Source organism: Physeter macrocephalus, chromosome 3 (assembly GCF_002837175.3).
Source record: "Physeter macrocephalus isolate SW-GA chromosome 3, ASM283717v5, whole genome shotgun sequence".
Lineage (NCBI taxonomy): Eukaryota > Metazoa > Chordata > Mammalia > Artiodactyla > Physeteridae > Physeter > Physeter macrocephalus.
The window spans coordinates 18,322,695-18,346,976 of record NC_041216.1 but is presented as its reverse complement, the minus strand read 5'-3'; the positions used below and the strand labels follow the sequence as shown (position 1 = coordinate 18,346,976).

Sequence of the window (24,282 nt, the reverse complement as noted above, 5' to 3'; positions counted from 1 at the left end):
ATGATTAAATTAATATTTCAGGAAAAATGAAACTTGAAAAAGCAGAAGAGCATTAAACCTATCTGCGAGTTAATGAGAGAGGGTACTTTTATTTTTCAGAACTAGTTATAAACCTTTGACATTCTGATTGCTATTTTCCTTAACCCAAGATTAAAGAAGAGGTCTTGCATAGAGGAATTCTTTTAAGTTTAGGATTGATTAGGCTTTAAAATTCCGAGAAGACAGGATTAGGGACTATAGACCATGCTGGTTTTGACTGGTTTCCAGACCCAAAGCAACAAAATTAACCACGGAGGAAATGATTCATATGAACGAGGCAAAAACAAAAAAATACGCGTACAGTGACATATACCTTGGAGGCATTTTGTATATTTGAAATTTCATTTGCATTTTTAGACAATGGAGTAACTCTTTGCTGGATGAACTAAAACATAAACACACCAATGAAGAAATCAGATTAGGAATTACAGCATTCATTTGATGTTTCTGGAAGTCAAGGAAAGTAGCCAATTAAAAAATAACTCAAACACTGCTTCTTTTTCATGTTCAACAAGCAAAATATAATTAATAACAGAATAGCTTACCTGGGACTGGGCTCTTTCTTGAACTTAAGTTCTGAGAATCCATAATCTCTTCTGTTTGCCCACCTGCTTCTACCTCTATTTTGTTCTGAATCTCTTTTGCATCTTCATTAAGGCAAGTTCTTATGCTCTCGTCCTCTTCTAAAACTCTCTGAACTGCGGTGGGACCACTAGCATTACTAACATTAGAGGCAGCAGCAGGAACAATGACTGGTGTGGGAGGAGGAGAAGCTGGAGGAGTTGGAGGAGATGGAGAAAAGGAGGGAACTATGGAAGGGGTGATGGGAGTTGCAACACTCTCCACTTTCATTTCTTCTGGGGGATTTTCCAGAATCTCCAATTCAAGAGTCAATGGCAACACCTCCTGTTTTACTATTTCCACAATGCTTTCCGTGGCTGGTAATTTTTCACTAACTCCATTCATTTCATTAATTAGGTTAGTACTAGAAATCAGTGGAATATCATTAGGTGCTACACTACAAGATTTCTTGCATATATCATCATCAATTTCATCTGTTGGTGAAGGATCTGATGGTTCTGTGCAAGATGTGGGGCTGGGTATAGGAACTGTGTCTTCTTTTGAGGAAGAGAGTTCACATCTGTCATCAGTAGCAGTGGTGAATACTGGTTGGCTACTAAGAGCAGCAGAGGTGGGGGAAGCAACTGTACTTCGAGCAAGTGGAGAAACAGTGGTAGGTGATGGAGGCAGAGTAAGCTCTGGTATGGCTTCTACTGCAGTAACCTCAGATGTCTGGCCTGCTTGTTCTTTCTTCTCTCCACTAAGGGCTAGCCTAAGGACTGGGGAAGGAGTCTTTAACACTGGATCTGGTTTTGGCTTCTCTTCTGGGAAAGAAAAAAATGAAAGACATTTAAGAATAATTTTTGGATCAGAGATTGTATTGCATTATTTTAGGGTAATTCTTTTAATCTCTTACTCTAAAACATGGGCAGCAGAAGACAGATCAAAATATTACTTATTTTTCCACTCCAAAAACAATGTCATATTTTCTTCTTTATTTTCCACTATTACTTACCCTCCAATACACATAAAGTTTATTTTGAAGTAAGAGAAGGAATTAATTCACCAAATGACTATGTCAAGAACACAAAGGGAAAATCTAATCAAACCTGAAACTAAAACATTCTCAGGATGGGAATGGGCCTTTTCTTTAAGGTAGAGAAAGCCTTCATCTGTAGAAAATTTTTCTACCAAGGATACACTATAGAGACAGGACAGGACAGTTCAGGGGCAAATAACTGGAGATTAAATTATTAGATACAGATATTATTTTTTATTCTATATATTTCTGCATTTGGGGGATTTTTATAAAGAACATGTATTACCTGTATAAAAAACCGTTTCAATAAAAACTATCATGGTGTCATTTATTATCAATGAAGTTTATTATCAGTGAAATCAAGTTCCTGAACATAAAAATTCATTTAGAAATTAACTTTCATTTCTTAAAAGAGGCATATAACTAGAAATAATGTTAAGGAATAAAAATGGAAATTTATCTTGTATCTTCAATTGTAAAAAAAAAATTCTTTAAGGAGAAACCAACATTTGATTAATATTCAGATAATCAAGTCCAATTAAAAATAAACAATATATATGAAAATAATACAGAAAATGTGCATCTGTACATAGACAGAAAAAAAATGACAGCAAGAGTGAGAGAGATAAATTGATAATCATAATAAAGGTACCAGAAAAATGAAAGGAAAGCTAAGTCATGAAAATTTCTATATTTTAAAATTCCAGGTAAACTGATACATGATTCATGGGAAGATGAAACCAAAGGAGATTTAGACTGGTTTCCAGCCTTGTGTTTCCTTAGTGGAATAAACAGGCTCCAGTGGAAAAACAGCTACTCATGAGCATGTTCATCAAATGCAAACAAAAATTTTAAGCACTGCTAAAGGACAATCTAAACGGAAAGGGACTTTACTTTCTCTGCCAGAAATCTTTATGCATAAGTGAAATTGAGTATTTACAATAACTTTTAGTTAAGTAAGTCTGTCAAAGAAAATATGCTCGTTGATCAGATAAACAGATGGTAAAATTAAGCTGTTAAAGGCTAATTCATTCACTACAACTACTTTTACTGGCCTTAAAATTCACTTTAATTGATGGGCTTAGAGGCCAGTGTTTCTTTAACTCTGCCTATTTACTGTAGTGGAGAAATAAGATCAATAGGCTCTGAATGCCAAATACTTCAGACTAAGTTGCCAGGGCAAGAGACAAAAACATTCAAAGAAATACATCTATTATATTAATTACATATATGTGATATATATAAAATAAATACGTATTTATTAAAATATCCCTGATGAAAATACTTGCCAACTCAACCAGAGTAACTGCTACGTGGGTAACCCAGATTATAAGATACCACTATTAAGAAGCACATCAGGGGGCTTCCCTGGTGGTGCAGTGGTTGAGAGTCCGCCTGCCAATGCAGGGGACATGGGTTCGTGCCCCGGTCTGGGAGGATCCCACATGCCGCGGAGCGGCTGGGCCCGTGAGCCATGGCCTCTGAGCCTGCGCGTCCGGAGCCTGTGCTCCGCAACGGGAGAGGCCACAACAGTGAGAGGCCCACGTACCGTAAAAAAAAAATAAAATAAAAATAAAAAAATAAAAAGCACATCAGAATATTACCCTTTGGGACTTCCCTGGTGGCGCAGTGGTTAAGAATCCGCCTGTCAATGCAGTGGAAACGAGTTCGATCCCTGGACCGGGAAGATCCCATATGCCACAGAGCAACTAACTCCGTGCGCCACAACTACTGAGACCGCACGCCGCAACTACTGAAGCCCACCCACTCTAGGGCCCATGTGCCACAACTACTGAGCCCGCGTGCTGCAACTACTGAAGCCCTAGAGCCCGTGCTCTGCAACAAGAGAAGCCACCGCAATGAGAAGCCCGCACACCGCAACGAAGAGTAGCCCCCCTCGCTGCAACTAGAGAAAGCCCGTGCTCAGCAACGAAGACCCAATGTAGCCAATAAATAAATAAATTAATTAATTAATTTTTTAAAAAAGGATATTACCCTTTATGACCACTGACTGAAACCTAGATGAATTAAATTAAACAGTAGAAAATAGTAAATCTCACATTAACAATCTAATAAGAGTATGTCAATTCAATTATTAATTTGGGGAAATAAAATTTCTGATACTAAAAATATCAAACAAAAGCAGACCTATGACTGAAACTTCTATATACTCTTGAGAAATAGCTAACATTAATACAGAAAATTAGAAACAAAACAAATTTAATTATTTTGAGAGCTCCTTATTCTGAAATAAGTCCTTTAATTAATTCATTAAACTTTTACTACAGAAAGCTGAAAGGTATAATAGAGTAGATCTAAATAAAGAACACTGATTTTATTTCTCTAAGAACTTTTACTATTAAGAGTATGTTTTTCAGAGCCATGATAGTTGGAAATCTAATATACTGCATTCAAAATGTTTGTACCATTTGGCCATTTTTAGGAATTTACAGGAATTTCACCTTTAAGAATTTTTTCTAAGGAAATAAACACTGAAGAGAAAAGACAGAGGTCTAGAATATTTAAAGCAACAATATTTATAATAAAGATAAACTAAATATTTATATTTATATTATAAACTAATATTTATAATAGAAAAATAAACTAAATGTCTAACAATGAGGGACTTATTAAAGAAATAATGGTCTGGGCATATTATGGTATATTATTGCAATCATTTGAAATAAGCTTTTAAAAAAGTATTTAATTATACAGAAAGTTGTTTATAATAAAAGACATGTTTTTCTAAAAAGCACAAAAATTGCACGTGGAGCATAAACCTACTGGTAACAAAAAAAATACAGAATACTAACACAGATGCATATGGGGAAGTCTAGAATTACATACAGGTTATTAACAATTGCTCTGGATAATGAGATAAGAGATAATTTTTCTTTCTGTTTAACCATAGTTTCTATAAGGAATGTCAAATTTATAAGAAAGAAAAAACTGCTCCCTTTTATTCTCATAAAGTGGTGGAACCAAGCTCCTAGATGGGCGCCCTTTGGTTGTCAGGAGCCACACATGACCGAGAGGGTGTTACTATCATTTAATGGGGAGAGACCAAGAATGCTAAGCATCCTGCAATTTGAGGGACAGTCTCACTTGACAGAGAATAGTCCTGTCCTAAATTCCAAAAGAGCCCCAATTGAGCTACATTGGTACAACTGGTTGAATTACAACAGAATACCATACATTGAATACCTACTCTACATCAAGAGCCTTCAAAATGCACTAAGACTAAGGCTCAAATAACTTTTATTTGTATTTAATTATACATACCATATCCTCAATACACTGAGCTGAATGCATTTTTTCAAACATCAAACAATCATTTAAGCTGTGTCTCTAGACTATCACACCAACTGAAGATTTTAATTCATTCAACAGTCTTTCTACAAGTCAAGCTGAGGTCTTCCTTGGGTTTTTATCAAGTACCAAAACAATGGGAAATGGCATATTTGTCTGGAAACTTGGTCTTCATGTAACTATTCCAGCTGTTCACATCAAAAACTGAGAAAATCAGACACTTAATTATGGCAGCTAACATTTATTAAGCACTTAGTATGTACCAGGAAATGGGTCAAATACCATATATACATAGTGTCCTTTAATTCTTACAATCACCAATGGGATAAAAACTATTACGTTCCTATTTTACAGAGGGAGAAACTGAGGGTTTTAGAAATTAAGTCACAGGTCCAAGGTCCTATAACTAGAACCTAAAAATGATTTCAAATGCTAAATTCTTCCAATTCAAGAACCTAAAAATGATTTCAAATCCTAAATTCTTCCAATTCAGAGGGGAAAAGGGGGGGGTTATGGAAAAAGAAGTATTTAGGTGAATCAAGCTAGTGGGAGACTTTGGGGCTAAAATGGGATCCCAGTACAAACCCTCAGTAATGATATTTCCATCAAGAGAGAAAAACCAATCTGACTGCAGAATGCAGAATCTATTGTTTCTGGGGGTAATATAACAATTTTTTAAAACAGTGCATCTTTGTATCCTACTTTAATTTCAAAATGAATCTACAGTTAAGAAATTTTTAAAAACTTTCTTAATTGTTAAAAAATTCTCTGAAAAATGATGAACCCTTTCTAATGTTATTTGAATTACATATATTTAGTTTACAAAAGAAAACTACTCTGAAAACTATTCTATATAGTGACAAGCTATGGATAGAATTAGAAACAGAAGATTAGAATTACTGAGTTTGCTGGAGAACAGCTGGTACTAGAGGAAGACAGCAGTAGTTCCAAAAAGTAACTATAAGCTCTATGAAATATACTTAAAACGGAAGTTTTTCTTTTCATCAAGGTAATGTCGAACATTTTCCAATTACTCATATCTATATCAAACATCAATTTGAAATGGTGATTTTATTATTCAAATTTCCACTAAGCATAAAAAACTGAGAGGAAACAAAGAATTCTACATTCCTCCTTCTGCAAATCAAGGCCTAAATATGGTAAGATGCAGGTGTCTACCTAATCCAAAAATCTTAGGTCAGAGCTATCACCATCAAGATATGTTATGAATTCTTTGTACTGTAGCCCAGCTAGAGAAAGTCAGTATAAAGGATATATTTTAAGGCCTCTCTGCATGGTAATTATTCAGTATGTTTAGCACAATTCTAACTAGCAAAGGATTATAACTGTGCAAAAGTAATGACATTTTGAAGGGAATACCCTGAAAATTCTCCACTCAGATTGAAAATATTCTGAATTTTGACTCAAAATTGCTTGATCATTGGTGGTAGGAAGTAGTCTTCCACAATACCTATGAACTGCACTCCTGCAAGGTGAATGGCTTTAATATTAAAAAAATTTAACTTTAAGCATTTATGAGTCTCTAACTCTGAACATTGCTGAAAGAAGTATTTGACACTGCAACTTTTAGAAGCATGCCAGTTTAGGATTTATTACCTATCTTGTGGTTTAAAACTATTTCATAAAACAAAATTTAGGACTTGTCTCTGTTCAAGTCTACTAGGCTCCTGAATACTAAAGGGAAAGAACACCATATTATCTTTGCATGCCATAAATAAACACTGAAACCACACATTAGAAGTTTGTGTTATCATCTTGCAATCCAGTGAAAAAACAATGCCACTAAATACCTCCACTTTGACTGTGTGCCAATTCCCAATGCTTTTTAAAGAATAATTTTTAGAAAGTACAGAAAGTATACATCAGCTATGGAATATTAAGGGGTTTGGAGGAATAAATAATTCAAAAAAACAGAAAACACCTATGACTTCTATTCATTCTTAGAATGAAATCAGAAACATGAACAAACTAACTTGCTTCCTTCTGTGTCTAATGAATTGTCTCCCAATTTTAGCTAAGGTCAACTTAAATCCAACTAGGCAGGAAAGAGAGACTGTGATAACCCACTTTCCGGCATGAGATTTCCCTTAAAGTTTCCTATTTATAATCCAAGAGGCAGTATGTGTACTTATTTCACCAAACATTTGGTACTCCATGTTCAAGGTCAACAGTAGAGACCTTAGTATGATTCCTGCATAATAATAATGGCTATAATTTACTAAGTGCTTTTCAAATGCTTGGCATGTCCCCACTACAACTCTGTGAGTCAGGTATTCTTCATTCCATTCTGTAACTGAAGAAATTAAGATATACAACATAATGACTCATCAAGGCCAAATAGTGCTTGATGGATTCAGGATCTGAACTCAGTACTGTCCCCAACTGAGGCTACAGAAGCCAAACTTGTAAGAAGAAACATTTTACGTTTTTAAAAATAGCAAGACACCCACGAACATGTTGAACTTATAAAAAACTGTTGTTCTTATAAAGAAATATATACATCGATTTATCTGCCCCAACCTTGTTCCAAAAGAAACAGTTTAAGGCAGCTAAGCTTTTACCTATAAATATACATTGACAGTGAGGCATTAATAAAATGTAGGAAAAATTTTTACTAATCATACCTACTTTACTTTCTTAGAGGTAGAACACTTGGATTTTCCATCTCAAAGCTTTGTTTAAAAGTGGGTATCTAAATAATCCTCATGTTTTACTTTTATTCCTAAATGCTGAGGGCAATGTAATTAATTAAAAAAAAAAAAAAGACTAAAGGTAAGAGGGAGGAAAATAGTCATACACAAACCTTGCTTCTGGTCGCTAGCTGCAGTGACAGGGGTGCTGGCAGCAAGATGAGCGCTCTCCACAGTCCCATAAACCACAGGGCTGTGCTCAGGGACCTGGCTGGGCAGCTGCTGGGATTTGAAGTACAAAAAAGGGTGATAATGAGCGTGCGAACATAAAAACTAGCAACATGGAACCCAAGGCAAGTGGGGAAGACAAAGTAGGGCAGGAGACCACAAAATTTAAACAAACAAACAAACAAACAAAAAACAACGGAAAGCAAGGAAAAAATATATAGGCCAGTGTAATAAATTCAAAAAGTACATGGGAAGACAAGGAAGAAAAGGAAAGGAGGCAGCAGGAAAGGGGAAGGAAAAGAGATGATTAATATTAACCACAGCAAGAGAAGACAGCACACAATCATTAGTACAATGCATTCTCCAGTGTTCATTCTAAGGACAGACTTTCAATCTAACAATGATGTCACATCTGAGAGAGAATTTAGCATCCTCCCAGTCAAGACCAAAGGGACTTGGTCAACTTCATTTATAAATTACCTAGCAAAGTAGTTCATCAGTCAAAAAGAGGACAAACAAAACATGATGGGTTTTAAAACCAGTTACTGATTCAAGAAAACAATACTGAAAGGTGATTCTTATCATTTGTCCATATAACCACTCAGGTGAAATGCAACTTGGAAAGCCTTTAAAGAAACTTTCACCTTAAAGTGTCTTTAGATTCTGGGTCAAGGATGATATCTTTTCAGAGTCTGAAATCTGAGTAAAGTATCTGGCTTTTCAGAGCTAAGAGAAAACTATCCTTTTCAATCAGCCAGTATATGGAATAAAAAATGCCCATCAAAATCCTAGCAGAGTAGGTTGAAAAAAATTGCAGGCATTGTTCAACTTAGAGGGAAAAAGAATTACACAAGAAAGAACAAGAACATTCAATCTGCATCACATTCCAGTTAGGTATTTGTTCTGGATTTGAGGGTTACACAAAAGCCACACAACAAAGCAGTGTCTCTCCTCGGAGATCTAAGGTCAATTTTTTGATAGCTATAATCGTCTACATTGAATTCTATCAGTGCTATCAGAGCAGAGCTCCCTGCACAATTCTGATTTTTTTTTGGAGGAGAGGGGGAAATTGGGGCTAGACAGGGCCACTCAAAAATGGGAGTTAATGAAAAATATTTTCGAGTCAGTAAGTCTCACATACAGTAGGAATATAAAATGAAATATCTGAGTTAAACACCTATCATTTACCATGTCATTTAACTAACAATGCTTTTCACAATGTACAACATACAATTTATATAGAACTATATGTAATGTATAAAATAATAGATAAAAATGGGAAAATAGTATTATTTCACCTATTCATTATAGACCATGAAAGTACTCATATTCCACAAAAACTTCTAAATGAAGACCACTAAAATTATATTTCCATATGTAAAAAATGAAAGAGTTTCTATTTTCACTTTGAATCACTGTCAAATGGATAGTACTATCATGATTACTCTACTCTGAATCCTTAGCTCCAGTGGGAAAAAATTCTATTATTAAAATTCAAAAATTAGGAAGGGTTCCCAGCTGTAAGTGAAAATAACAGTCACCCCTCTGTACCCGCAGATGTGTGAACTGCAGATACACAGACCCGATTGTACGAGCCATTAATACCTAAAAGACTTAAATATCCACGGATTTTGCTATCCGTGGGTCCTGGAACAAATCTTCTGTGGATACTGAGGGATGACTGTAGGGACTCAGTTCAATTCTATGGTTGAAAACAGCTCTAGAACAAAGGAAAAGAGTCTATACTATTTAATATTTATTAAATAGTTATCCACATAACTATAATTACAGAAAGATCTGTAAATTGTGTCCTTTACCAGAAAGAAAGAAAATATTAATTACTCCAATAGTCAGGGAAATTAATAACCAATGAAAAAGGGTAACTGCTGAAAGTAGGTCACCAAAATAAATGACATACATGGTTAAGGTGAGAGTTTTAAGACAGTAAAAGACTGCTGATACCTATAAATCTGTATAGATCAGAGAGTTTTTCAATCTAAGATTAAAATACCTTCAATCATATTAAAAAGACAACTGCACAGACATTTTTCCAACAACAAAGCCCTAGGAAGATGTTATGTATAAAGATTTATAAGAAAGGAGTGAGATAACATGTTGGTTAACTCATAGTTCCAAATCCAAGTATCTAGTACTTAGTTATATAGCCACGGAATGCTAGGAAAGTACTCAATTTCCTCAGCTGGGGACTTCCCTGGCAGTCCAGTGGTTAAGACTCCACACTTCCAATGCAGGGGGTGCAGGTTCAATCCCTCCCTGGTCGGGGAACTAAGATCCCACATGACACACGGCGCGGCCAAAAACAACAACAACAACAAAAAAAACCACACAAAGGTAATACTTAGCTGTAAACTGAAAAGGAACTAAAGATCCTACAGTGCCTTTCAGCTTTAACATTCTCTAAGCCTCTGACAGGACCAAGAAAATAACATACTAACATACAACATACATCAATACTTTAATCTTGTTTCAGATTAATTTTAATTTAGGATAATCTCAAATTTTAGCTAACCTCTAATTTCCTCTCTTCTCAGGTGACATGATCAACCCTGTTGAGAATATATTTAATGAATTTCAAAATCACTGCACTTCAGTCACTTTCACTATTGGTAGAGGTTAAAATTTATAAAAATCAGACCGGAAGGGCAATTGATATCAAAACATAAAATAATTCAACAAAGATGCTCAGAAAGTCAGGTTAAAAAGTTAGAGTTTATTTGGCAACATCACATTGTTTCAACAGTTCATAATTTATGTCAATGCTAAATTCCCTCCCCACATCAAATTTTTCAAGATCAAAGCTCTGATTAGCAGAAGAAAAAAAATTCTCACTTTTCAAATACAATGTTAAGGAAGCTTATTTATAAAGAATGGCAAGATATCAGATACTTGAAAGTACCCAAGAAGTGAATTTCCTTTATAAACTCTACTTGAGAACCTACTCTGTTGAAGATTTACATATTAAATTTGAAGTACTGGCCTGAAGGGATACTGGTAGGTGTGGGCCCACTGGAAGAATTAATTTTTTTTACATAGAGTACCAACAGATAAAACGAGGCAACAAAATCTGGGATTGTCTTTAATACTCTTTGTACAATTTAAAATTCACTTGTCGAGAGCAGCCAAGATGGCAGAGTATAGACTCAGTTATCTCACTCACGAGCACGCCAAAATCACAACTGTCTTCAAAACAACCATCAATGAAAAAGACTGGAACCTACCAGAAAAGATTTTCTACAACTAAAGACATAAAGAAGGAACTAAAACAAGACGGGTAGGAGGGGCAGACTCATGATATAATCAAATCCCATACCCCTGGATGGGCAACCCACAAACTGGAGAATAGTTATATTGCAAAGGATTTCCCATAGGAGTGAGAGTTCTGAGACCCATGTCAAACTCCCCAGTCCAGGGGTCCTGCACCAGGAAGATGAAACCCCAGAGCATGTGGCTTTGAAGGCCAGAGAGGCTTAATTTCAGAAGCCCCATAGGACTGAGGGCAAAAGAAACTTCACTCTTAAAAGGGTGCATACAAAATCTGATGTGCACTGGGAACCAGGTCAAAAGCAGTAACTTGATAGGAGCCTGGGCCAGACCTACTTGCTGGTCTTGGGCAGTATCCTGGAGAGGTATGTGTGGCGGGGTATGTGTGGCTGTGGCTCACCCTGAGGACACAGATACTGGTGGCAGCCATATTGGGGAACATTCTACTGTGTGACCACTGCTGCTGGTGGCTGCCATCTTCACTCACTAGTTCCACCACCTAACCCTAAACCCACACAACAGCCTGTAGGCACCAGTGCTGGGACGCCTCAGGCAAAGCAACTCGGCAGGAACAGAGGCCCACCCATCAGCAGACAGGCTGCCAAAAGACGTCGTGATCCCACAGCCACCTCTAGACATGTGCCAAGACATGCCCTTGCTCACCAAAGGGCCAAGAACCGCTTCCACCCACCAACCGGCAGGCACTGCCCTCTCCCTCCAGGAAGCCTGTCCTAGCCTCTAGAACAGCCTCATCCAACAGGGGACAGACAGTGAATGCAAGAAAACTATGATCCTGCAGCCTGCAGACCCAGCCCACTCACAGCAGGCCAGACCTTATCCTGGGACCAGCCTGGCCCAGGCCCAGTCCACTAGCAGGCCAACACAAGCTTCAGGACACCCTGGATCCCATACCGAACTGTGTCAGGAACTGGCTCCCCCACCAACGATTTGAAACAAGTTCTAGGATCCCTGGGCCCTTCAGCTAGACTTCAGGAACCAGCTCTGCATGCCACTACTAACCCCAGGCACTAATCCCGGGACCTGGTGTAATACAGGCAACAGCCTCGGAGTCTTTGGGATCCTGACTCCACCCACCAGTGAGCCAGCACTAGCCCAAGGGCCCCCTAGGGATCTAAAACAAGCCACCTCATGACCAGGCCCCACCACACAGCAGCTAGCAGCATCCGCAGAAGGCATGGCCTGGCAACCAATCACACTAGGGGCCAACAAAGCCTACCAGACCACCCACACAGTCAGCCCTCCACAACAGAAGGAGTCACTCAGCCCTCTTAGGAGGAACCCCTAGAGCACATAGCTTGGGTGACAAGAGAGGAGTGCACTGCTGGGACGCATAGGATGTCTCCTATAGAAGGCCACTTTTCCAAGTTTGAGAAATGTAACTAACCTACCACATACATAAAAATACAAATAGCAACTCAGACAAAATGAGGTGGCAGAGAAACATGTTCCAGATGAAGGAACAAGACAAAACCCCAGAAGAAAAACCAAATGAAGTGGAGACAGGCAATCTACCCAAGAAAGAGTTCAGAGTAATGATTGCAAAGATGATAAAAGAACTCAGGAGAAGAATGGATACACAGAGTGAGAAGTTTTTAACAAAAAGTTAGAAAATATAAAGAACAACCAAACAGAGATGAAGAATACAATAACTGAAATGAAAGGTACACTAGAAGGAATCAATAGTAGACTAAATGATACAGAGGAATGGACCAGTAAGCTGGAAGTCAAGAGTCATGGAAATCACTGCTGCTGAACAGAAAAAAGAAAGAAAAGAAATAAGGACAGTTTAAGAGACCTCTGGGACAATATCAAGTGTACTAATATTCACATTATAGCAGTCTGAGACGAAGAGAGAGAGAAAGGGCCTGAGAAAATATGTGAAGACACAATAGCTGAGAACTTCCCTAACCTGGGAAAGGAAACAGTCATCCAAGTCCAGGAAGTACAGAGAGTCCCACACAGGATTAACATAGAGGAAGACACCAAGACACACCATAATCAAGATGACAAAAATAAAGATAAAGAGAGAATATTAAAAGCAAAGGAACTCCCATAAGGCTATCAGCTGATTTTTCAGCAGAAACTCTGCAGGCCAGAAGGGAGTAGGACAATATATTTAAAGTGATTAAAGGGAAAAACCTACAACCAAGAATATTCTACCTGTCAAGGTTCTCATTCAGATTTGATGGAGAAATCAAAAGCTTTACAGACAAGTAAAAGCTAAAAGAGTTCAGCACCACCAAACCAACTTTACAACAAACGTTAAAGGAACTTCTCTAGGCAAAAAAAGACACAACTAGCAACAAGAAAACTACAAAATAAAAAAGCTCACTGGTAAAGGTGAACACACACTAAAGGTAGGAAATCATACATACATAAAGCTAGCAGGCAGGTTAAAAAGACAAAAAAATGTAGGCAAGTCATCTATACCCACAATAAGCAGTTAAGGGATATACAAAACAGATGTAAAATATGATATCAAAAACAGTAATTATGAGAGGAGAAGACTAAAAATGTAGGGGTTTAAAAATGCATTTGAGGGACTTCCATGGTGGTCCAGCGGTTAAGACTCCGCACTTCCACTGCAGGGGACACAGGTTCGAGCCCTGGTTGGGGAACTAAGATCCTGCATGTCGATCTCATGTGCTGCGTGGCACAGCAAAAAAAAAATGCATTTGAAATTAAAAGATCAGCAACTTAAAACAATCATGTATATATATAGACTGCTAACTGCAAACCAAAAATCTACAATAGATATATACATAAAAAAGGAAAGGAATCCAAACATTAACACTAAAGATAGTCATAAAATCATAAGAGAAGAGAGCAAAAGAAGACAGGCAAAAAAAAAAAGACCTACAAAATAAATAAAAAACGAGTAACAAAATGGCAATAAGAACATACATATCAATAATTATCTTAAACATAAACGAACTAAATGCTCCCACCAAAAGGAATAAAGTGGCTGAATGAATACAAAAATTAGGTCTATATATATGCTATCTACAAGAGACTCACCTCAGATCTAGAGAAACACACAGACTGAAAGTGAGAGGATGGAAAAAAGTATTCCATGCAAATGGAAATCAAAAGAAAGCCAGAGTAGCAATACTTATATCAGACAAAATAGACTTTAAAATAAAAACTGTTACAAGAGACAAAGAAGGACACTACATAATGATCAATGGATCAATCCAAGAATAAGATAAAAAATTCAAATACATAGGCAACCAACATAGGAGCACCTCAATATACAAGGCAAATATTAACATATAAAAGGAGAAATCGACAGTAACACAAAAATGGTAGGGGACTTTGACACCCCACTTACATCAATGGTCAGATCATCCAAATAGAAAATCAGTAAGGAAACACAGACCTTAAATGACACATTAGACCAAACGGACTTAATTGATATATAAAGGGCACTCCACGTGAAAGGAGCTGTTTCAAGAAGCCTTTCAGAATGTTGACTGTATGCATTATCCCTGTGCCCAGCAACCATGGCGTAACTACATTTCGTCAGTCTTTAGTGATGAAAGATGTATATGGGTTAAGCATTTGGTCATTTAAAACAGCACCAATCTTCTCCTGACCCTGCTATTCCTTTAAGGAACCACCCTACCTCTTGCTTTCCCTCTTTCTTTTCAAGAGCACATGGAACATCCTCCATGATAGATCACAGGCTAGGCCATAAAACAAGCCTTGATAAGGTTAAGAAAACTGAAATCATATCAAGCATCTTTTCCAATCACAATGCTGTGAGACTAGAAATTAACTACAAGAAAAAAACTGCAAACACATGGAGGATGAAAAATATGCTACTAAACACAAACACATGGAGGAAAGAAAATCTGCTACTAAACAGCCAATGGATAACTGAAGAAATCAAAGAGGAAATTAAAAAATACTTAGAGACAAATGAAAAAAAAAAAAGCTGAACTAAAACTTAGGGGATGTGGCAAAAGCAGTTCTAAGAGGGAAGTTTAGAGCAATACAAGCTTACCTCAGGAAACCAGAAAAGTCTCAAATGAACAACCTAACCTTACTAAAGCAATTAGAGAAAGAAGAACAAACAAAACCTAAAATTAGTAGAAGGAAAGAAGCCATAAAGATCAAAGAAGAAATAAATGAAATATAGACTAAAAAACAAAAAAAGATCAATGAAACTAAAAGCTGGTTCTTTGAAAAGATAAAAAAAATTGATAAACCTATAGCCAGACTACCCAAGAAAAAAAGGGAGATGGTCCAAATCAATAAAATCAGAAGAGAGGGCGTCCCTGGTGGCGCAGTGGTTGAGAATCTGCCTGCCAATGCAGAGGACATGGGTTCGAGGCCTGGTCTGGGAAGGTCCCACATGCCGCGGAGCAACTAGGCCCGTGAGCCACACTACTGAGCCTGCACGTCTGGAGCTGGTGCTCCGCAACAAGAGAGGCTGTGACAGTGAGAGGCCCACGCACCGCGATGAAGAGTCGCCCCCACTTGCCGCAACTAGAGAAAGCCCTCGCACAGAAACAAAGACCCAACACAGCCATACATAAATAAATAAAATTTAAAAAAACACAAAAAAACCACACTTATTTAAAAAAAAATCAGAAGTGAAAAAGGAGAAGTTACAACTGATACCACAGAAATACAACAGATCGTAAGAGACTACGAGCAGCTATACACCAATACAATAGACAATCTAGAAGAAATGGACAAATTCTTAGAAAGGCACAATCTCCCAAAACTGAACCAGGAAGAAATAGAAAACACCAACAGACCAATTACCAGTACTGCAATTGAATCAGTAATTTAAAAACTCCCAAAACAAAAGTCCAGGACCAGATGGCTTCACAGATGAATTCTACCAAACATTTAGAGAAGAGTTAGCATCTATCCTTCTGAAACAGTGCAAAAAAACTGCAGAGGAAGGAACACTTCTGAACTCATTCTATGAGGCCAGCACCACCCTGATACCAAAACCAGACAAAGATACTACAAAAAAAGAAAATTACAGGCCAATATCACTGATGAAAATAGATGCAAAAATCCTCAACAAAATACCAGCAAACCAAATCTAACAATACATTAAAAAGATCATACACCATGATCAAGTGGGATTTATCCTAGGGATGCAAGGATTTTTCAATAGCTGCTAATCAATCAATGTAATACACAACATTAACAAATTGAAGAATAAAAACCATATGATCATCTCAATAGATGCAGAAAAAGCTTTTGATAAAATTCAACATCCATTTATGATAAAAACTCTCCAGAAAGTGGGCATAGAGGGAATATACCTCAACATAATAAATGTCATATATGAAAAACCCACAGTTGACATCATACTCAATGGTGAAAAGCTGAAAGCATTTCCTCCAAGATCAGGAACAAGACAAGAATGCCCACTCTTGCCACTTTTATTCAACACAGTTTTGGAAGTTCTAGCCACAGTATTCAGAAAAGAAAAAGAAATGTTAAAAATCCAAACTGGAAAGGAAGAAGTAAAACTGTCACTGTTTGCAGATGACATGATACTATACATAGGAAATCCTAAACATGCTACCAGAAAACTACTAGAGCTCATCAATGAATTTGGTATAGTTGCAGGATACAAAATTAATGTGCAGAAATCTGTTGCATTTCTATACACTAACAACGAACTACCAGAGAAATTAAGAAAACAATCTCATTCACCAATGCATCAAAAAGAATAGAACATCTAGGAATAAGCATACCTAAGGAGGCAAAGACCTATACTCCGAAAACTCTAAGACACTGGTGAAAGAAACTGAAGATGACACAACAGTTTGGATGGAAAAATATACCATGTTCCTGGACTGGAAGAATCAATGTTGTTAAAATGACCATACTACCCAAGGCAATCTACAGATTCAATGCAAGTCCTATCAAAATACCAATGGCATTTTTCACAGAACTAGAACAAATAATTTTAAAATTTGTATGAAACACCTAAGACCCCAAATAGCCAAAACAATCTTGAGAAAGAAGAACAGAGCTGGAGAATTCATGCTCCTTGACTTCAGACTATACAAAAAAGCTACAGTCATCAAAACAGTACAATACTGGCATAAAAACAGACACATAGATCAATGAAACAGGATAGAGAGCCCAGAAATAAACCCAAGCACTTACGGTCAATTAATCTATGATAAAGGAGGCAAGAATGTACAATGGAGAAAAGACAGTCTCTCCAGTAAGTTGTGCTGGAAAAACTGGACAGCTACATGTAAAAGAAATAAATTAGAACACTCTCTGACACCATATACAAAAATAAACTCAAAATGGATTAAAGACTTAAATGTAAGACCAAACAGTATAAAACTCCTAGAGAAAAACATAGGCAGAATACTCTTTGACATAAATTGCAGCAATATTTTTTTTGGATCCACCTCCTAAAGTAAAGAAAGTAAAAGCAAAAATAAACAAATGGGACCTAATTAAACTTATAAGCTTTTGCACAGCAAAGGAAACCATTGACAAAATGGAAAGACAACCTAGTAAATGGAAGAAAATATTTGCAAATGATATGATGGATAGGGCATTAATACCTAACATCTGTAAACAGCTCATACAACATGACATAAAAAAAAAAACAACCTGACTAAAAAGTGGGCAGAAGAACTGAATCAAAAAGAACACAAATAACAAATATTGGCGAGGATGTGGAGAAAAGGGAATCCTCGTACACTGTTGGTGGGAATGCAAATTGCTGCAGCTATTGTGGAAAATAGTATGGAAATGCTGTGAAAAATAAAAACAGAACTATCACATGACCCAGCAATTCAACTCCTGAGTATATATCAAAAAAAAGAAAAAAACACTTATTTGAAAAGATACATGCACCCCAATGTTCATAGCAGCATTATTTATAATTGTCAAGATCTGGAAGCAACCTAAGTGTCCGTCAAAAGATAAATGGATAAAAAAGATGTGATAAACACATACATACACACACACAAAACAGTATCTACTGAGCCATAAAAGAGAATGAAAATTTTGCCATTTGTAGTAACATGGATGGACTTAGAGGGCAGGCATTATGCTAACTGAAATAAGTCAGATAAAGACAAATACTGTGTGATATCACTTATATGTGGACTCTAAAAAATACAACAAACTAGTGAATATAGCAAAAAGGAAGCAAACTCACAGATGCAGAGAACAAACTAGTGATTATCAGTGTGGGGGGAGGGGCAATATAGGGGTGGAGCAGTGGGAGATACAAAACTACTGGGTGTCAAGTATGTATTGTACAACACAGGAAAATAGTCAATATTTGTAATAACTGTAAATGGAAAGTAACCTTTAAAAATTGTATAAAAATTTTAAAATTAGATTTGGCAGGTTTAAAAAATAAATAAAATTCATTTCTCTTTACATAACCTATATTGTTTCTACCCAAAGAGAGGCCACCATCATTTATTGTCTATTTTAAACTTGTATATGACAGGATGCTTCAGTACTGAGGTAATTGTAGACAGGAGGCCAGCAACTATGGCCCAGGGGCCACATGACTATTTTGGTACTTCCCATGAGATAAGAACTTTTTACATTTTTAAATGGCTGGGGGAATTTTAAAAGAACAATATTTCTTGACATATGAAAATTACAGGATACTTAGAAAGTTTTATTGGAACAGCCACAGCCATTCATTTACATATTGTCTATGGCTGCTTTCATGCAACAATGGCAGAGTTGAGTAGTGGTGAAAGAGACAGTTGGCTGCAAAACCAAAAATGTGTATGATCTGGCCCTTTACAGAAAATGTTTGCTGACCCTTATTGTAATCCATTGAGAGAAAGCCAGAGACTCCAAATAGTCATACAAATATAAGCAAGATGCTGATGTAATTTACTGTTATCATAAGAGGCTATTTGAACGTTTCACATTTCATTATTTATATGTAACTGACTTTTCAAAGTCCCATTCAATGACTTTAAAACAGCCATTGTAATAAATACCACATGTGTTTAACATATACAAACCCTGGGGATAAAGAAGTATTGCCCCCAATTGAGAAACATTATGAAGATTAGGAAGTAAAATAATAAATAAACGGCACCAGGAAAAATGACCAAAACATACTTCTTTCATAAATGGGAGAGAATTCTCCTACACTCATGCTTTAGAAAGGTGTGTGTGTGTGTGTGTGTGTGTGTGTGTGTGTGTGTGTGTGTGTGTGTGTATGCATGCACACACATACTCACATGTGTGGGTTTTCCCCCCTGGCATCTATCACATACAAAACATTGAGAACCCACTGGTGACTAAAACAAAAAATCCTTAGCTTCTGGAGCTTATATTCTTTCAAGGGAAACATATTAAAGAATAAACCTGCACACACACAGAGGAATATTATTCAACCATAAAAAAAATGAAAGCTTGCCCTTTGCAATAACATGAATGGACCTTGAGGGTATTATACTAAGTGAAATAAGTCAGACAGAGAAAGAAATACCGTATGTGCTCACTTATATGTAGAATTAAAAAAACAAAGCAAAACTCATAGGAAAAGAGAACAGATTGGTGGTTGCCAGAGGTGGGGGATAGGGTGGGAAAAATGGGTGAAGGGGATCAAAAGGTACAAACTTCCAGTTATAAAATAAATAAGTCATGGGGATGTAATGAACAGCATGGCAACTCTAGTCAATAACAGTATATTGCATATTTGAAAGCTGCAAAGACAAGAGATATTAAAAGTTCTCATAAATAAAAAATTGTTTTTTGTAACTGTGCATGGTGACAGCTGTTAGCAAGACTTATTGTGGTCATTTTAGAATATATACAAATATCATTACGTTGTACACCTAAAACTAATGTAATGTGTTATGTCAATTATACCTCAATAAAAAAATAAATAAAAAGAGGGGCTTCCCTGGTGGCACAGTGGTTAAGAATCCGCCTGCCAATGAAGGGGACACAGGTTCAAGCCCTGGTCCGGGAAGATCCCACGTGCCACGGAGGAACTAAGCTTGTTGCACCATAACTACTGAGCCTGCGCTCTAGAGCCTGCGTGCCACAACTACTGAGCCCGCATGCCACAACTACTGAAGCCTGTGCGCCTAGAGCCCGTGCTCTGCAACAAGAGAAGCCACAGCAATGAGAAGCCCACACACCGCAACGAAGAGTAGTCCCCGCTTGACGCAACTAAAGAAAGACCATGCAAAGGAACGAAGACCCAACACAGCCAAAAATAAATAAATAAATAAATTTTAAAAATAAATAAATAAATAAATAAAAAGAATAGACAGAGAGGCAAGCGGAAGCAAGGAGATGAGTAAGAAAGTTACTGTTGTTTAGAGGAGAACAAAGTGGTTTAGAGAATAACAGTAGCAGTGGAGATGGTGAAAATGAGCCAGATAGGACTTGCTGATATAATGGTGTGGAATATGGAATAAAGATTTTTGGTTTTAATTTAAAAATTTTTTTTGGCTGCGTTGGGTCTTCGTTGCTGCGCATGGGCTTTCTCTAGTTGTGGCAAGCAGGGGCTACTCTTCATCGTGGTGCACAGACTTCTCACTTGGGTGGCGTCCCTTGTTGCGGAGCACAGGCTCTAGGCGCATGGGCTTCAGTAGTTGCAGCACACGGGCTCAGTAGTTGTGGCTCACGGGCTCTAGCCCACAGGCTCGGTAGTTGTGGTGCATGGGCTTGGTTGCTCCACGGCACGTGGGATCTTCCCGGACCAGGGCTCGAACTTGTGTCCCCTGTGTTAGCAGGGGGATTCTTAACCACTGCGCCACCAGTGAAGTCTAGGAACAAAGATGTAAAGACAACTTCTAGGCTTATTGTCTGAGCAACTAGTGCAGACTATGGTGTAATTTACTGATAACACAAAAACAACCAGGGGAGCACACCAAACACCTGAGGAAACATTAACAAAGGATTCACAAACTCAAATGCTTTTATAAACTAATAGGTGACCTAAACATGTGACTCAAAAGGGTGTAAAATAATAATAGAACAATGTAACAAACTAAAGAATGTATGCCCAGGTTAAAGGCATTCAGGTTGATGGAAACTTTTTTTCTTTAAACACTAACCTGATAAAACAACATACATCTGCAAGGAAGAGAACCTCTTCCCTGAAGACAAAGAAAGACTGCCAAGGTGTCAGGAATGCAGAGGGAAACTCAGACACTCAGCGTAAAAGCTGTCCTGAGGCTTAACTAGAGGACTTAAAATGATTTTAAGGTTCCAATGGGGTAAGAGGGCTAAACAACAACAACTTTAAAAACCAAGTTTTTAAACCACACCACAACAAAGAGTAAGCCCCCGCTCGCTGCAACGAGAGGCCCGCGTGCAGCAACGAGGACCCAACGCAGCCAAAAATAAATAAATAAATTTTAAAAGAAATAATTTTTTAACTACACAAATCAATAAATAAAAATTAAACTAAATACCATTTTAAAATCTATCAAATAAGCCATAATGTAAGGAAAGGGGTATTCTCTCATATTGCTATTGGGAGATTAACTGGTACATTTCTGTAGGCTAGGTAACAACTGGCCAGATGATTTCCAGGTATCAAGTTTGTAAGAAGCTCTTCAAAAGACTGAATAACCTGCTAACTTTGGTAATTTTCCCAAAAGACAGGAGAGGCTGTATCTTCCCTAATATGCGCCAGCAATCAATTATCTTTCACCTGCCCCTATACTCTATGGCATAGGACTCTACCCCAAGTTATATCTGTGCTTCATTATAAGAGTAATTCTTAAAACAGAAAAAAGAACAAGAGGGAGTAGGGAGAGGAAGGAAAATATATAGTTCATTTAAAAATTTTAAGTGATTTTACTTCACCACCCCTTTGGAAGTAGACAATTCTGGAAGCCTTGCCTATACAGTCGTCCCTCAGTATCCATGGGGGATTGAGTCTAGGACAGCCCGTGGATACCAAAATCCTCAGGTGCTCAAGTCCCTTATATGAAAAGGTATAGTATTTGCATTTAACCTCCCAGCTACTTTAAATCATTTCTATATTACTTATAATACCTAATACAACGTAAATGCTCTGCAAATACTTGCCAGTGCATGGTAAATTCAAGTTTTGCTTTTTAGAACTTTCTGTAATTTTTTTTCTGAATATTTTTGATCCCTGGTTATTTGAATTAGCAGATGAAGAACCTGTGGATAGGGAGGGCTGACTGTACAACACCATACACTTATTTGTACCCTGCAGGGTCCAAAATGACTTTCAGGAAGCTGGCACATTTCTTAATATGAAAACATTCCTTGTGCCTCACTGCTATCAACAACAGAGATATAGCTGAGAGACTCTGATGCTGAGGGAAAGTAACAAAAATGTTCCTTTCTTTCCAACTTAAATATTTAAGGACTAAAAGGGAACTCTGAGATTACTTAGTATTATCCCTCATTTTACAAATCAAAAAATAGGGGTTTAAAGGGCTTAACATTCTGACCCAAGGTCATAAATCTAAGTGACAGAGTGGAGACCGACCAGCATCAAGTACTCTAGTATTCTGTCCATTCATGCACCTCTGTCTGTTACTATGATCAGCTGAATGGGCACATATATTACACATATTTCTACATCTTTAATACATCTGAGATATAAAATCTCAAGGAGTTATTCCACAGATCATTTTAAAACTTAGGAAGCAGGACAATTTTAAATTCAGTCTACTCTTCAGGAAAAAAAACAGAAGCAGCAAAAACCTGTTTCTCCTCTCCATTCTCCTCCTCTAATGCAGTTTCTCTCAATTAACTCTTCTTAGCTTGCTTTCTTGCCAAAATCATTCATTATCCCCCTTTTCAAACATCCCATGTACACTCCATGTTATGTTTTACTATAAATCCCAGTATCTAAGCTTGAAGAATCACCTCTGATTCTTCCCTCTCTCTAACTCCTAGGGGAACCATGCAATGTGTTTACCTGGACAGTACTGGTTTATGCCTGCTGTCCCAGCAAAATGATTAATAGCATCCCCATTCATTTCTAAAACCGCCCCAATTTAGATAATAAATTATAGGGTTACCCTTTTTATAATCCTTACTTAGTAACCGATTGCTGAATATTTCTCTCACTGGCTTCCTCTCCTTCAACTGACTTCCCAATTTATCGCTAGAAATGATAACAGTCTCCCTTCACTCAATTTCCCATCTCCATGTGCCTTTTTGCACATGCTGCCACTCTGCCTGGAATACCCTTCTCTCTCTTTCCATTTTTGTGAATACCAATCTGGGAACTCAGACCAAGTGGCATCTCTGCTGTGAAGCCTTCAAGACTCCTCCAGTCATTCTCTGTGCCTTCTGAAATAACAATAATTGTAATACTAATAACAGATAACATTTGTTGAATGCTCATTATGTCCCAAGCTTAAGTAATTTTAAGTATTTATTTAATACTTATAATAACTCTATATGATATTTATTTCCCTTGTTTTTTAAAATGTGGAAGCTAAAGTTCTAGAATATAAATAATTTGGCTAAAGTTACAAAATTCAGTTGTGGAACTAGGACTTGAAACCAAGTATATCTGATTCTAAGCCAAACCTTTAAACCTCTCCCCTGTACTATCTCACCTGTACCAAGTACCATTAATAGGTTTCTGTGATCCAACACATTTGAGCCCGTGCTGTAAATATGACCCACTTGGTCGCCTCTGTGCTTTAATAATTCTCGGTATACATTTCACAGGAGGATCGGTCATATATTAGTAAGTATCCTCTGTCTCCCTTGAAGAGACTGGGATGAGCTCAATGATAGGGAAAGGGCTTTGCTATTCACAGCACATGCAATTGTGACTCAAAGCAGGTACTCTGTAAGGCCAAAAGCAATACAGTATTTACTATTCAGTCATAAATTTTGAAAAGGGTTGTCTCATCTGCAGTCTTACTTACTAAGACTGTGGTCTAGGATCTATTTAGAATTAGGCCAAGGCTACAAACTAGCAGTTTTTAGGCTAAACCTAAAGGATCTTATTTGGCTGGCATAGTGCTATTTATTAGTAGAATTAGTTGCCGATTAAAACTCGCAGATTGGGGGCTTCCCTGGTGGCGCAGTGTTTGAGAATCTGCCTGACAATGCAGGGGACACGGGTTCGATCCCTGGTCCGGGAAGATCCCACATGCCACGGAGCAGCAAAGCCCGTGTGCCACAACTACTGGGCATGTGCTCTAGAGC

At 37.4% G+C, this 24,282-nt stretch overlaps 1 protein-coding gene across 17 annotated transcripts in view; it reads right to left on the bottom strand.

Moving 5' to 3' along the window:
• EIF4G3 (eukaryotic translation initiation factor 4 gamma 3) overlaps positions 1-24,282 on the bottom strand; it is a 384,857-nt gene that overhangs the window by 141,779 nt on the left and 218,796 nt on the right. For 13 of the 17 annotated variants that reach the window (XM_024125370.3, XM_055083722.1, XM_055083723.1 and 10 more), the window contains 2 exons: positions 7,773-7,881; positions 585-1,424 (listed from right to left, as the gene is read on the bottom strand). In XM_024125370.3, the coding sequence (XP_023981138.2) occupies positions 585-1,424; positions 7,773-7,881 (949 nt within the window). Of the gene's footprint in view, positions 1-349; positions 487-584; positions 1,425-7,772; positions 7,882-24,282 lie in introns of those variants that run through there. The other 4 variants (XM_055083731.1, XM_055083732.1, XM_055083733.1 and 1 more) reach the window with 2 other exon arrangements.